A 14,657-nucleotide genomic window follows, 5' to 3' on the forward strand; every position below is an offset into this window, starting at 1 on the left:
TATTGAGAATGGTGAAAATCTGTATAAGATTCACCCTGTTTCACTGAATTAAATGTTCCAAGCTCATTTGACATGATTGTGAAAAGGTTAATATTTCGTGATGGGTAAGATGATCATCAGTCAAAATCCGAGCAATTTTTCAATTTGATATTGGTTTCATACAAAATATCCACCAAGACAATGATATTCATTATAAAATTCACAATGAGAAAAGTTCACGTTGATTTGTCTCGTAAATCAAAGATATCTTCAAATTTTTGAATTGTTCCTCGAGAGAAATTTTTCGCATAATTTAGCATTTCGGTGGAAGATTTTTCTTGAAAATTGTAAATAGAAAAGCAGATTGATATTAGCTTTTATCAAAAGCTTTAAAAGTGTCTTTGAGGATAGGCGCATTCATAAATACGATTAGTTGAATGATAAGAAAATCATAAAAACGGGATAAAAGTGGAATGCAAAAGATTGTATGAATGATGAAAAACAAATCTCTGCAAATTAATCAATTGGCTGCTAAAAGAGGAAGCTTTAACATACATTTAATTTAAACATGAAAGAAATTAAATAATTAGTTCTAACACGGAAACTAATAAATATGAAATTACATTACAAAAAAGATTGATGAAGTATATTGTATACCCTGCGATTAATTTAAATGTCTCTGAACTAATCCAGTATCTGTATTAACTGCTCTGCAATGAATAAATGCGGCAGAATTGGAATTACAGATGTATGAAAAAATTTCAAAACCGAAAAATGTAAATTATTATCAGAAATATAATAGATGAGATGATTCTAATAATAGGCATAGAATGGAAGTTGATAGAGTAAAGAGTTGATTAGAGAGTAAAGAATAGCTTCAAATTCGTTGTCCTTCGACAACGAATAATCAGGGAAGTGAGATTATATGAAGACATTTTAGGTTAATCAATTATGTCTCCAGGAAATTATCCATCTCAATTAATATAAAGACGATAATATGGATAAAAAATTACCGTCTAAATGCATATCTTCTTATCGATGCAGATGAAGAAAATGAGTTATACTGTCAAGAGTGTTCAATCGGTCAAGATTCACATTTCATAGAATTATTGAGAGTCTTTGGTTTATAATGATGGTGATTGAATGGATTGATGAGTGATGAAAATTGCTCAATATTTGCCCAGCTACATCATATGTATTTTGTTCTGTTGAGAGCTTTTTCAGGATTGGAAGGATCCAATACTTGTTCCCAATTTTGACCCACAATAAAACCTAAGTTTCTCATTTTTTGTTGATTTTTCCTTTCTTCAACATCAGCCCATCGAACCTGATGAGAATGAAGAAGAAAATTCCGAACAGTTAATTTGTTTACATTAATCTCTAATATATTGTTTTGATGGATAAATTCGCGAAACAAAACACTGCATACCCTTTTTCTGTTGGGCTGAGCCCCACGCTGATCATAATCATCAGGTAATTGCAGATATTCATCCATAGTGATCTTGCGTTTTACTTTGAAACCATCCAACCGGTCTAGAAAAATAGAAAATATTATTAGTAAAAAAACCATTTGGTAAAATAATTAAATTAACTGACTTACCATGATCAATTTCAGAAGATTCCTCCATCTTCTCCCATCGACTTTTGCTGAGCTGGATTTTGATTGTTTTTACAAGAATTTGATTATTCATTTTTTTGCATAAGAGAGAGGCAATGGAAATAGACAGTTTTTGATAATTGATAGTCAATTTGAAATATTTGATTAAATAAAACTTATTTTTGAATAGTTTTCTAAATCTTATTGACAAAAATTTGTTATAAAGCGTGTTTGCATGTGAGAGAACATTTAAACTCGTACAGCAAATAAGATAATCGAAATTTATAAATAATTATGCATATCAAATTACGCTCATTACCTCAGCTTTAGATTCGACTTCATCGCGACTCGGATTAACTCCAGAAGCAAGTTTTTTTGAGATAATATCATCTTCTTCGGTTTCTTCAAGTCTTCGTTTATCTTTTGAATTAGATTCCGATGAATTATTATCAGCCTGAAGAATAGTAAGAATAGAATGAAGTAAAGTATTGTAAGTCATATTCGAGAAAATTATAAAGAAAGTATATAAGTTAACTTACTTCTTCTGTCAAAATGTTTTGCATGAAAGTAGTTGTATCGAGTTTGATGAAATCTCTTGGAGTTTTCTCCCAAATTCTGGCCAATTTTCTAATCTCTTCTAATGTGCGATTGTGAACATTTCTTTTAGAGCAATCTTCTGGATCTTTACAATCGATTTCACAAATATAGACGGTAAATCCTTTTGAGGCTGCATGCGCATGAAATTCATGAAAATGAGATACCCAGCTATTCACAGCATCAACAATAATAAATTTGAAATATGGAGCATCTGTTGTTTTCTTGAAAGCTTTCAGCAAACTTGCCCGATAACTAACTTCCATTGCTTCCTCATATTCGTATACAAATTCCTTTGATTTAACTTTTTTACCGTTTTCATCAGTAACCATTACTTCTTTCTCGACCATGAAATAATCATCAATTGATAATATCCTAGGAGCGGAACCTCCATTTTCAGTTTCCTTGTCTCTGATCAATTTAGCGAGATGAGTCTTACCCGAGCCAGGGAGACCCCTCAGAATGATTACGATACTCTTTGGTCTAAAATCACGAGTAGGAGGGACTAATAATTCTTCTAATGACACCATTCGCGATGGCGGAGCAGTGAAATATTCTTCATCTTTGTAAGTCAATTGCTTAACAGGTATTTCAGATCTTTGATGAGGTGGTTGAGATGAAGAATTTGAAGATGGTGGCATTTGGTTGAAATTAGGTCTTGGAGGCAAGGCAGGACCTCTGGGTATTCCTTGTGATGGTCCAGCTGGGAAAGATGGGCCAAATCTAGGTCTCTCATTGAAATAAGGACGAGCTCCAAAAGTTGGTCTAGGTGGAGGATGAGGTCCAAAAACGGGACCTTGATGAGGAGCATTAGGAGGTGTGAGAGGAACGCGATTGAAAGGAGGTATCTGGGGAGGTGGTCCTCTATTGTTAATAAAAGGTCGTGGCCCGAAACGAGGAGGAGGGCCTCTTGGTATCGCAGATCGCAGAGGAGCTCTATTTATACCTCGAGGAGAATCAGGACCTCGAGGAGGAGGTAGCGAAGGTCCAATAGATGGAGAACCGTGATCATAATCAATTGTTTTTGCTACATAGGGTTGTCTTGGTCGAGAGATATTTGAGCCTTCCATATGATGAAATCCGTCTGAGCGACGTCTATTAGGATCATGCCTAATTCAATTTTAGAAAAAAATATTAGATACAAATTTTTCTCTTAATTATAATTAAATTCGTACCTTTGGTTAGCTTCTGGAGATGTTTGTTGCTTAGGTTTATCATCAACCGGCTCAATAATTGTAGTGAGTCCCTCTGTACTGATCCTTCCACGAAATTGGAATGGATTGGGTTGTTGGTTGTGCGAAGACTGCTGAGTTTGGTGTAAGGCTTGGCCTTGATTACGGTCATCATGATCTGAAGAATGCGAAGTTTGGTTATTGTTATTTGCTGGTTTTATTGATTTCATTTGATTAATTACACCAGCCAAGTCAAAAGGTTTATTTTGTTTGTCATCTGTTATATGTTCAATGTGGACATCCTCCTCCGAATCACTATCACTCATCAGATTTGAACGAACATCCTTCAGTAATGCATCGTTTCTCTGATTCGATCGTTCTCTTGAAGCATATTCTAGAGAACTTTTATTTGAGTGCCTTGTATCATTGGTAGTTTTACTTGTTTTTTCACTAGATATCACACTATTAGAATTATTATTTTTAGCCATCGAATCTTGCTTCGAATTATTGTTTTCATTGTTCCTGATCGAACTTGCACTCTTGTTTGATGATTGATTTTGTTTATCCCTGACTTCCCTTGAATGAGTAGATTCTTCGTCTCCAGTAAGATCAACAGTGATTTTTTTGGATTCTAACGTTTCATCTGATGAATCTTCATCTAAATACTGTCCAAGACCAGGAATTAGCTGACTAGCACGCTTTACTATATCATCTATACGACTTGTGCCAGAGGCTTTTGTTCCAGTTTTAGATTTATTAGAATCTTCAGGATCTGATGATTTAGAAGAGCTACTTGAAGTGGTCGGAGGAGGAGGTGGCGCTGGCGGTGATTTCGGTGGAGGTGGTGGCGGCGGCGGTGGTGGAGGAGGAGGGGGAGGAGGAGCTGTTAACAAGTGTGGATAAACAACAGTAGCCGGTAGAGAGGCGGCAACTCCCCATGGACTAATATTTGGCTGACCTGCTAGTGGAAGTGCTTGAGCAGGGCTTTGCTGAGAGAGCGGAGGAAAAACAGATACAGGCGCATTTGCTTGAGCTTGAACAATTGGAGGCATCATTATTCCAGGCATCGGACCCGGATAAAGATGTGGGGGTAGAGACATAGGATTTTGGGGAACTGTCAAGATGGAAAAAGTAAAATGAAAACGTAAATAAGATTTTGTTTAGATTGTAATTGTAATAAAATTCACATAAACATCAACTTACTTTGGTTATATCTTGGCTGTTGATAAGGTATTGCCCCAAATGGTCTTTGTTGGGGGAAATAAGGAGAATTCATTGCTATCTGCTGATTAAAATATGGCTGTTGGCTATACATCGGAGGGTGAGATTGAAAGTTGGGTTGTGAATTGGATGTTGGTGTAAATTGCTGTCGTATCATAGGTCTATGTTGATTCATATTCATATTCATTTGTTCTTTCTGTTTAGCGGCCTGTGTCTTGAGTTGAATCAACGTTTGCTTGTAGAGTCTTTCCATTTGGTTTTTTTGCGATAAAAGCTTATTCTTCCACTCTTCCCACCGACGAGCATAATCTTGGTAAGATTTTGGGTCACTGTGGTTAGCATTAGCAGCACGCCAGGTTTGTAGCTCTTTTTGCCATTCATCATAATGGACATCAAATTCTTGCTGTTGTTTCTTAAGATCCTCCAAGACTTGCCGTTGAGTAGGGTTAAGATAGTCAACCCAGTTTGGATCTGAATCAATATCTCCAATAGATGAATCCATTTAAATTAGACGGAGAAAAACATTCACATTTATATAAATATTGAACAATTTGAAAACTGAAGTACTGACAGAGAAAAAGCTTTAAAAGTCAACAGTCCAAGCCAGCCGGACTGTCACAGATATCTATAAAAAGAATTTAATTTGTTTAACATACAGTCCCTATGTAAGGGCATGTTTCACTATTGCAAACATCAAATCACATTTTCTCAGACCTGAGTAAGACAATTATAAATACCCTTTCTGTAAATTTGATTACAAATTGTGAGTAGTTTATTTGAAAATTATCATGGCAGAAGTAACAGAAAACACTGAAAATAGCTTGGGAATCCCTAAAGCAGAATTTGTGGTAAGTAAAGAACGACTTAATATGATATTAATCTGCAATGGCTTTGTTAATCTATGATATTTGTTATTTTTAGGAGGATGTTGGAAAGTATATGGAACTCCAGGATAAAGATGCCACTAAATTAATCAGGAAATTGGATGAAGATCACAATAAGTATCGATTTATGGAAATGAATTTGGTGCAGAAAAAGAAAAAATACAAGAAACAAATTCCTGATATCAAAGAAACTCTCAATATTATCAGTTTAATGAAATTAAAAAAGAAAAATGAAGAAGACATGAAAACTAATTTCCCTGTTTCTGATCAAGTATTGATGGAAGCTTTGGTTAAACCAACAGATCGAATTTGCTTATGGCTTGGGGTAAGTTTCAATTTATTGATCAGTCAAACATTTCAATGCAATTTAATTAGATTTCATGAGATATTCTTGAATTTGACTAATTCTATGTTTTATTTTTAATATGTCACTTTAAAGGCCAATGTGATGCTTGAATATCCAATTAGTGAAGCTGAAGATTTATTAAGTAAAAATCTGCAAACAGCGTTGAAAAATTTGGAACAACTAGATAAAGATTTGATTTTTTTGCGAGACCAAATAACTACAACAGAAGTGAATATGGCAAGAATTTACAACTGGGATGTTAAAAGGCGTCAAGCAGAAAAAAATACAGCAGCAGCGGCCGTAACAGCTGATTGATTGATTGTCAAATGCTCGATTAAACATTTAATGTTATATGCTTGCTAACTAATTAAAAATTTTGTATCTCGTTTTAATTTCCTGCCTCAATTATATGACTTAATTTCAGGACATTCTGTCGCAAAAGATATGCTATTTATCGCAATTTATAGCCTTTACTCTTTTCATTCACACTCGATTACCTACTTTCAGTGTATCTTTCCAGATTAAATCCTCTGAGCTGTTAATCAAAATTCATTCAATTCAATAACTTTAATTCAAGACTGAGGTAATTTTAATTGATAGGATTGATTGTTTTTTTTCAAATCATATGTACATATGTTCATGTATGTTCGTATACGCATTCGTATTTAAAACTAAATGAAGTTCGTGATAAAAAAATTAAAGCTTGTAGTTTAGACAGGTTCGATTCCTGGAGCATCAGGCATTCATTCAATGGCATATTTCCTATTTTTTATATACATGATAGGAACTCCTGTCAATTTTCTTATCCTTTTCTGGAGAGCTCTATCACAGAGCCAATTGAAGAACATTAAAGACGATGGAATAGCAACAGCTGTTTTTTTCGACTTTGACTTTAGGCTTTTTAGGTTTTTAACCCTTACATCGTTCAAGATTTGGCCTGAGCATTTATTTTCGTTTCTCATTTTCTTAGATTTATTGCGATTACGCAAAAGGTAAGCTTCCAACTCAGCATCCTCTCGTTTTATACGAGCATCACTCATTGCCATATCATGTTTAAGTTTCTTGTTTATATTTCGTATATCATCAACTATTTTCTGAGCCTCAAGGCACCTATACCTTAAAGAAGCAAGGGCTTTTCGTAGATTAGCAACTTCACTTTGACGTTCAGGATCTACTTTAACAGGATTAGAAGACATATCTAAAGAAAAAGATCAACAATTTTACTAACTGTTAGAATATATTTTTGTTATCAGGTTGGACTACCTGTTTTGCAGTGAAACTTACCTTAAAATGTAATACTGTCTAATGAAGTTCTTTGGAATTTTCAAGGAAGAGAATATCATTGACACAACCTTCAAAATAATCAAATATGGAAATACAATAAGCAAAATAAAAATTTAAAAACATTTGATGCCAATAAACAACATGAAACATAAACATAGTAGACATGCAATAGACATGTCTACCAGACTTGTTTACTGCAGTTGACTTACAGTTGACTTACAGTTGTTGCTCCACGCGTAAAAAAAGAGACCGATCGTAACGTCACCTATTGGTCAAGGTCTTTCAAATTAAAAGTTCTGTATTTTATTTAATTTTTCTTGAATCTGCTCATATTGACTGAATTTCAGGACTTTATATCTTTAAAGAGATGCTATCTTTCTCACAATAGCTTAATTAGTCTTGACGCAAATCTCTTTTCAGCTTCACTTGAGCACCTACTTTCAGAGTTTCTTTTCAATCGAAATTAAATCTTCTGCTAATCAAAATGAAAAAGGAATAACATCGATGGTTGTTAATCTGATTTGCCAATTGTTGGTACGATCAATAAATTCGGAATCACGTAATATAGTATCTAACAAAATTAAAACATTAAACGGATATGCTGAATCAGAAATGTTTATTGGCTTAAAAGAGTGATTAGCTTATTACAAAGAAAAATGTAGAAAGTGTTAGTATGAAAATAGCTCTTTAAAAATCGTGAACGACCTATTCGCGTAGTTTCTTGCTACTCGAAGAAGTTGAATCACTTTCATCTTCAAGACACGAAGGCTTTCCATATATCTCCTGCACAATGTCTAGATAGCCAAGCAGTTGTTTATAGTTTTTATCTTTCCATCCAGGACTTTTGGCTTCGCCCTTTTCAATTAACAAGTCCAAATTTCGTATTGCCTGAGAAGAGATAAACTCACAAAAATTAGACTTATTTCATTTTGGTTAAGTTTAAGGCCTTCTTACCCGGACGAGATTCACAGGTACATTCACATAGTTTTCCCAAATTCATTTTCTCATTGAGTTCTAACAATTCTTTAAGACTCGTCTTTTTAGAACTCATCTTGTTTGCTGTATGAAAACAGCTTACTTTAATAGTTAGAATCGAGATAGACTCTTGAAATTAACACGATATATGAAAACAAATTCAAATTTATGGTTAAAAGTTAAAAACGAGAACAATTATTGTAAAGATGTGAAAGTTATGATTTTTGATACAAACTACGTTATTCAAAGATCTTTATTAATGCCGATGCAAAAAATGTTGCTATTTATATAATACAATTCTGTCGAATAGCTTATTAAAGCTATTTTCATTCGACAATAGTCAATTCGTCATTAGTGACAATTTTTATTGGCTTTAAAAGCGTTATCAGCTTGTTATACGCAATTTCCAGTCTGAAAATATTCAAATGAAAGCCAATCCTAGCTTATACATTGAGTTTCATGCCTGAAATGTCTGAATCGAGTGTCACTGCTTAAAGACTGTTTCACCCTTTTCATTTCTTTCTGTTTTCTTGCTCCAAGACAGACAGTAATTGCTAGTTATTGCGGTGTAATTGACCGGCAAATGTGAAAAGTTAACCCTTGAGAGAAAAGAGTTTCTTTAAGTTCATTTACCATTTCATTTTTTTGTTGTCTTACAACTTTTGAATTCATCTTCCGTTCCGTTTAATTCTGATAGATTCATATTAAATTAAATTTCCTTCTCTGGATGAGAGAAAGTTGAATCCAAGTTTCAAATGAGCACCAAAGTATCATCAAACATTGAGAATAAGTTGGAATATATAAAAGTCTGATATCAGCTTGAGTATCAAAACACACTGAATGAACTTGATAAACCTGATCCAGTGCATAATTTTTCATGTTACAATAGCACAACATTTGTATAATGAAATTAGAGTTGATGTTACTCATCTGATTAACTCAGTCTTAGTCTGTCTTAATTTGTTGACTGCTTCAACAAAATAAACCAAAGAACTAACAATTTTCGACTAATTACATTATTTGTATTATATTCAGCATGAATATATAATAATAATCATAATTTGAAGCTTCACATTTTTACTGAAAAATATTTGTATCTATTGTGTTTGCTGTCAAAATTCAGAATGAAGGCCAAAGAATAAGGAAAATAAAATTGATTTAAATAAATATTGCATTGGAATCCCCAGTATCAATTGTCCAGTAAATTACGTTCATGACAGTGGTGTCATTTAACTGACTTGTGAACATATGTCACTTAATCATTGTCATTTAGACTTATGGATTTATCTACTCGCAACTCGAAAACATTGTTTAATTTGTTTCATTGAAACCATCGTCCAATTTTGTAAAATTGATATTTTGCAAGAAATCTTGATGACCTGAAACTGAAGGTGAATCGCTTGAAATCAGCTTTTGTTTACTGGTTATGAATATATGGTTCGTTTTTTCTTAACTTTTATGATTCGATTATCGGAATTTTACTTCCATGAATCATTTATCTATGAAATCATTTAATGAGCTGCTTTATCAACTTTCACATCCAACCACACGATGCTTTGTGCAGCAATCATCCGATGAAATGATGATTAGTGATCACAAAAATAAGTTGAACGAGTGATTGAAGGTGAGATGTTATTTGATCTTGTAACGAACTGATTGCAGATAACTAGATTGAAGAACTTCTTGATTACGTTTGGATTAATGCTATTCTTGCTTATGCTCTTCGAATTTTCCACAACATGATCGTTAATCGTGTCAAACAAATGGTTTCCATTGACTTTTCACGTGTCTATAAACAGCCATTCAGCCATTTAGATGCACAATCAAGTGAGATGAATATGTTCAACAGAAAACAATTGCTCGACAATTTTTAAAACCAACAACCAACCAATTTCATGATTCATTCACGTTGATGTATTTGTATTAAATTTGAGGTTCCATGAGTAATTTATGGATTTGTTTTACTTGAAATAAAATGATACGCAATTGGTAATTTTGATGCAATGTTTAATCAACGAGTTTACGAGCAATACAATTGTAATTCTTACAATCGATGTTGAGTCTTTTTTTAGGCAAAAATTGCACACATTTTTGAAATTTTTTTTTTCTTTTTAAGTCGAAACTTTTTATTGCAAAATCTTTTCTAAATAATAAATTTTTCTATCACTAAAGTGACTTTTTAGAAGCCTCATGGAGACTGAAATGCGAACCATCGCCAGTTCTTTCGATTCTTTGCTTAAGAACGCTTGGAGATACTCTTTTACGATCGTATGCCCATCCAATGCTTGCCATAGCGTCAATAAATACAGTAGTCAAATTATAACGAGTTCCGAGTTCACTGGCTGAGTAATCGTATGGGAAAGTATGGTGATAATTATGGAAACCTTCACCAATTGCAGTAAGACATACGGATAAGTTTTCGGCTGGGTTAATGTGTTTGTCGTAAGGATGTTGGCCCCACAAATGAGCAGCACTGTTAATTAACCAAGTGACATGAAGAAGAAAACAGTAACGGAAAGCCGCACATATGAAGTATGCATTCCACAAAGATTCACCCCAGAAAATACGTGGGATTATGGTAGGTAATAAGAAACAGAATATGAAGACAAGTTTCAAATAGTTTCTGTGGAAAAAGAAAAATAAGAGCAATATGAATACAATTGAAATTAACCTTGAAAATAATTGAAGCGGAATTTTATACGGATGTAATCACTTATAATGTGTTTGAATCAGATTTCATATTTCTAACCAGAGTCTTGAAGAGAAGCGAGGCAACAGTTTCAGCTTATTTACTCAAATCAAATGTTCTAGACTTGGTTGAAGGTATAAAATCTGGTTCATCTTTGGTTAATGCTTACTTCTTTTGAAATCTGACAATAGGATCGGCCAAAAGATCGCTGCAATCAATATTAGCTCCTTTTCTGATTACTTCTGGGTGCTTTCGACAAAGAAGCCAGCCTACATGGGCAAAGAAAAAGCCACGCGTTGCGTTGTGAGGGTCAGCGTCAGTTTCGGAATAAGTGTGGTGTACACGATGATCTCGACTCCATTCATAAATATGATTCTGAAAAAGAAATAAAAAGATAAGAATTAATAATTAATTTCGTCATGTTAATAAAGCTTGCATGTTGTCAACAATGTAACTCTTGGTGGCATGACTAGCAGAAGTAAACGAATCTAGCAAATCTATCATGTAGCATAAATTTCATCTTGTCAATTGCTGATGTTATTAATTGTTTTTCACCCCATCTCAATGCTAAATTATTCTGTGATTGTTTCTTTGGACGATGTAATTCATTCCTGACGTCACAAGTACACTCTATACATGTATAGCCAATAATTTGCTTTTCATTAAGGTGAATGTGTGAAGGTTTGAGGAGAAAATTTGAAAATAATTCAATTTTCTCGATAGGAAAAATATTAATTAATAATCCATTGTAACCTGGAGATTAGCCAGCAAAGAAACTGTAAAAATATTCGAATTATAATTGTAAGCTGACAATCAATGAAACCATAAAAGGTTTTGTCCAGATCGATATAAGGTAATTATAACATCATTTACAATAACGATGTCCTTCAAAAGATGTCAAGAGGATGTAAGATTAATCGTGAAAATAATTTAACATGATTATGATCTACAACTGATAGAGATGATGATAGATAATGGAAAAGATTTTACGCTGAACGTTCAAAAATTGAAGAGGGGATACAAACAAAACGATTACTGAAAACATGAGACAACATGAGACCATCACATGTGTTAGGTTGCTAAAACTACATATTGTTGTTGAGGTAAACAGAATGATTTAACTAAATGAGCTGAATTAAAATGGAATCAATCAATAACAATAATAGGATTGAAATAATCATACCTTTCAACAACAATAGATTTAAAAATATTCATAGAAAGATGAGTACACATAATTTAATCTGCAGTTTTATACCAACGTATAAATAGTATGACAGATTATTTTAGTGGGAGAAATCTAACATTGAATAAGTATAATTGACAATCTGAAGGGAAAAATTCATGGGTAATTCGAAATGAAAGGGTCCAAGATAAATGACTCACTTGGAAAGCAAGAGAATTAAAGATGGAAAGAATAACTCTCAAGGGCCATTTGGCCTTGTAAGATCGATGAGACCATAATCTATGTGCTCCAGCAGTAATACCAAGTCCACCACAAATATAAAGCAGGAAAGCTGTTGGAAATAAAAATAATAATCTAGTATTAATATAAAGGGGAATTCAAAAGTAAAGCTAAAATTGATTGTGGGCAGAATTAGTATTGTGACAACTTGAAATGAATAAAGAAATGACGTCTGAAGATGTATATAATTTACAAATTTAAATTTCCTTTTCCATTTAAAATCAACATTGGGGACTATAATTTCAAAAAGTGTTGCTACTTACCAAAAAAAGTTGTCTGCCAAGCAGCGGCTGTAAAAATCAATTTAAGTCCATAAAGCGCAGCGATATGCAACGCAATAAACAGAACTACGTTCCGCCAAACAATTTGTACTTTATATTCGACGGTATTTTTATCCTTAAGTTCTGGTTCGATAGATTCAATCCGTTCATTGTTAGTTCCCTCAGGAATTCGAGGAGCCATTATGGACTGTCAATGGAAAGAAAGATACAAAATGAAAACACTATCAACAATTGATGAAATACAATAATAAAATCCAATTTTGTTTTGACACCTTACAAAGTCAACTAACAATCACATTAAAATTTAACTCACCAAGTAAAGGGGTGCACAGGATATTCAATGAATAACTAAAATAATTAAACGTTGAGGCTTAATGGTAATGGGCTAAATGCACACTGACAAATTGTTGACTTGACAAACGAAACGTAACTTTAAATACAGTCACCTCAACTCTTTAACTCTTCAAATCAAGTCGAGTCCAAGACTGTACCAGATCCAAATCAGCAAAGCCCTCATATTTGAACGGGGAACAGTTTTTACTGTGCTTAGTTTTTCCCCCAAAAGATTTTCTTCAACAAATGTTTCAATGTGTTTCAATGTTTTCGCACGTACAGCCATCTATGATTTACACACCGCTTTTTTTAAGTGATAAAGATTGGATCCAATATACATTTTATCAATGTTAACGTGAGATGGCGCTGCTTAATTGACATTGATTGAGCTTTTGTTGTTGTTTTTAATTCAGTTTGAATAAATTAATATCAACCAATTTTATGTGACATTAATTTTTGTTCCTTGAATTTCCTGCCCAATATCCTCATCCCAATCCTGTAACAAGATGAAAAATAAGCGAGGATCATCTGGAGCTTTGGTTTTCTATTGAATATTACATTAGGATGAGATATTGACTGGAAATTGAATTTAAAAATTGATTTTATCGTAAATTGTTTCTAGTTTCAGTTCCGAATTTAATATTACATCTAAACTATTTTGTCTTATATACAGCATTTTCAAGTTTACGAAGACAACTTCCAGCTCAGAAACGTGTCAATGAATTTACTGACTGATTTCCAATAATCAGAGCTGATCTAATGAGCAAGTTTCAATTTTTATACATGTTATACGTGTTATTATTTCAGTTTATCGTTCTGCTTTTAAATAGCAATTTATCTTATTGAATTGACTCGCTATTGTAACTTATTAAAATAAACGATCACAATTAAATAGATCAATAAAATTATCTAAAGCTAACAAGTTTCGCAGTTGATTAGCTAGTGTTCATTAAACCAAATGTAAAGGTTTTGCCAAGAAACATTCATTTTGTTTTACATTGAAAATTGAAGTACAAAAGATGATCAATGTTTTTGGTCAACCATTTTTTTCATCAGCCTTGTCGATGACCATCTTTTAATATTTCTGATGAAGATTCAATCAAAATTTCGTAAACACAATAAACTGTTCATAACTATGAATTATTCAAAACGTATTTTGTAAACTCATTTCTGGTTTTTAAGGTTTGATTGTGAACTTGAATCTGGACTGACTTGCAGTTTCTCAATGAAGTTTTTCATGACCAATAAACCAAAAATCTCAGTCAAAGTAGTTGTTTGAAACCAATATTTTGGACAGTTTTGAAAGTGGAGAGTCAAAGTAAAGCAATGGATTAACGATTTATCCTCTTAAGGATTCATTTCGAGTAAATGGACGAAAAGGATTATCCAGGTGAGTTCCATTCATATTCCAAGTCGATGGCAACAAAAAAAGATATTTCTGCATTTACCTGAGCTAGAAAATCTTTTCAGATTAGACAAAATTCCCCCTTCGATTCATTGCAAGTGTTTCTCTCACTTTTTCCTGGTTATTGCTGAAATAATTTTAATCTTTTTCACTTCTCAACTTAAAGAGATTTATGACAATTATTTTTAGCATTCAATTTGATTATAGTCAGTTCATTAAGGATTTAATTCAATCAGCTTATGGCTAATTTCGCTGAACTTTACGTTGTTGATTTTTAAACAGTTGACATTTTGAAGGGATCGAAATGACAGTCTATCCATTTGAGACTTATTCAATAAAAACATCTAACCTTTCAAATTGGATCAAGTTTTTGCAATCAAACAATTGAATTCTTGTCCAATTAAATAGTCAAACTCATAATTATATGTTTGTCTG

General features: G+C 33.1%; 4 protein-coding genes across 6 annotated transcripts; 1 reads left to right on the forward strand and 3 right to left on the reverse strand.

Annotated features, from left to right (window-relative positions):
* Positions 1-519: 519 nt before the first annotated feature.
* LOC107371062 (uncharacterized) lies at positions 520-5,194 on the reverse strand. 2 transcript variants are annotated; one of them, XM_015939020.3, is made up of 8 exons: positions 4,546-5,194; positions 4,301-4,456; positions 3,346-3,520; positions 2,116-3,280; positions 1,896-2,030; positions 1,580-1,631; positions 1,409-1,512; positions 520-1,306 (listed from the first exon to the last, which is right to left on the reverse strand). In XM_015939020.3, exons 1-8 carry the CDS (start codon positions 5,063-5,065, stop codon positions 1,169-1,171), a joined length of 2,445 nt encoding a protein of 814 aa, XP_015794506.2. In that variant the 5' UTR covers positions 5,066-5,194; the 3' UTR covers positions 520-1,168. The 2 variants fall into 2 exon arrangements, with proteins under 2 accessions (XP_015794506.2, XP_015794505.2); XM_015939019.3 differs by having other exon boundaries at positions 3,346-4,456; positions 4,546-5,132.
* A 79-nt stretch (positions 5,195-5,273) lies between these two features.
* LOC107371066 (prefoldin subunit 3) lies at positions 5,274-6,185 on the forward strand. The gene is made up of 3 exons (XM_015939025.3): positions 5,274-5,411; positions 5,485-5,772; positions 5,887-6,185. The coding sequence occupies exons 1-3, from the start codon at positions 5,352-5,354 to the stop codon at positions 6,106-6,108; spliced, it is 570 nt and encodes a 189-aa protein (XP_015794511.1). The 5' UTR covers positions 5,274-5,351; the 3' UTR covers positions 6,109-6,185.
* Positions 6,186-6,359: 174 nt separating this feature from the next.
* On the reverse strand, positions 6,360-7,222 carry LOC107371068 (uncharacterized). The gene is made up of 2 exons (XM_089269870.1): positions 7,078-7,222; positions 6,360-6,991 (listed from the first exon to the last, which is right to left on the reverse strand). The coding sequence occupies exon 2, from the start codon at positions 6,987-6,989 to the stop codon at positions 6,537-6,539; it is 453 nt and encodes a 150-aa protein (XP_089125996.1). The 5' UTR covers positions 6,990-6,991; positions 7,078-7,222; the 3' UTR covers positions 6,360-6,536.
* Positions 7,223-10,042: 2,820 nt separating this feature from the next.
* LOC107371065 (acyl-CoA Delta-9 desaturase) lies at positions 10,043-12,883 on the reverse strand. 2 transcript variants are annotated; one of them, XM_015939024.3, is made up of 5 exons: positions 12,798-12,883; positions 12,467-12,671; positions 12,125-12,255; positions 10,911-11,116; positions 10,043-10,675 (listed from the first exon to the last, which is right to left on the reverse strand). In XM_015939024.3, the coding sequence occupies exons 2-5, from the start codon at positions 12,663-12,665 to the stop codon at positions 10,219-10,221; spliced, it is 993 nt and encodes a 330-aa protein (XP_015794510.2). In that variant the 5' UTR covers positions 12,666-12,671; positions 12,798-12,883; the 3' UTR covers positions 10,043-10,218. The 2 variants fall into 2 exon arrangements, with proteins under 2 accessions (XP_015794510.2, XP_089125997.1); XM_089269871.1 differs by having other exon boundaries at positions 12,467-12,705; positions 12,775-12,883.
* Between the last annotated feature and the right edge of the window lie 1,774 nt (positions 12,884-14,657).

This window comes from Tetranychus urticae, chromosome 3, assembly GCF_039701765.1.
Source record: "Tetranychus urticae isolate SD_2017Ah chromosome 3, NJAU_TeUrti_SD_1.0, whole genome shotgun sequence".
NCBI classification, from domain to species: Eukaryota; Metazoa; Arthropoda; class Arachnida; order Trombidiformes; family Tetranychidae; genus Tetranychus; species Tetranychus urticae.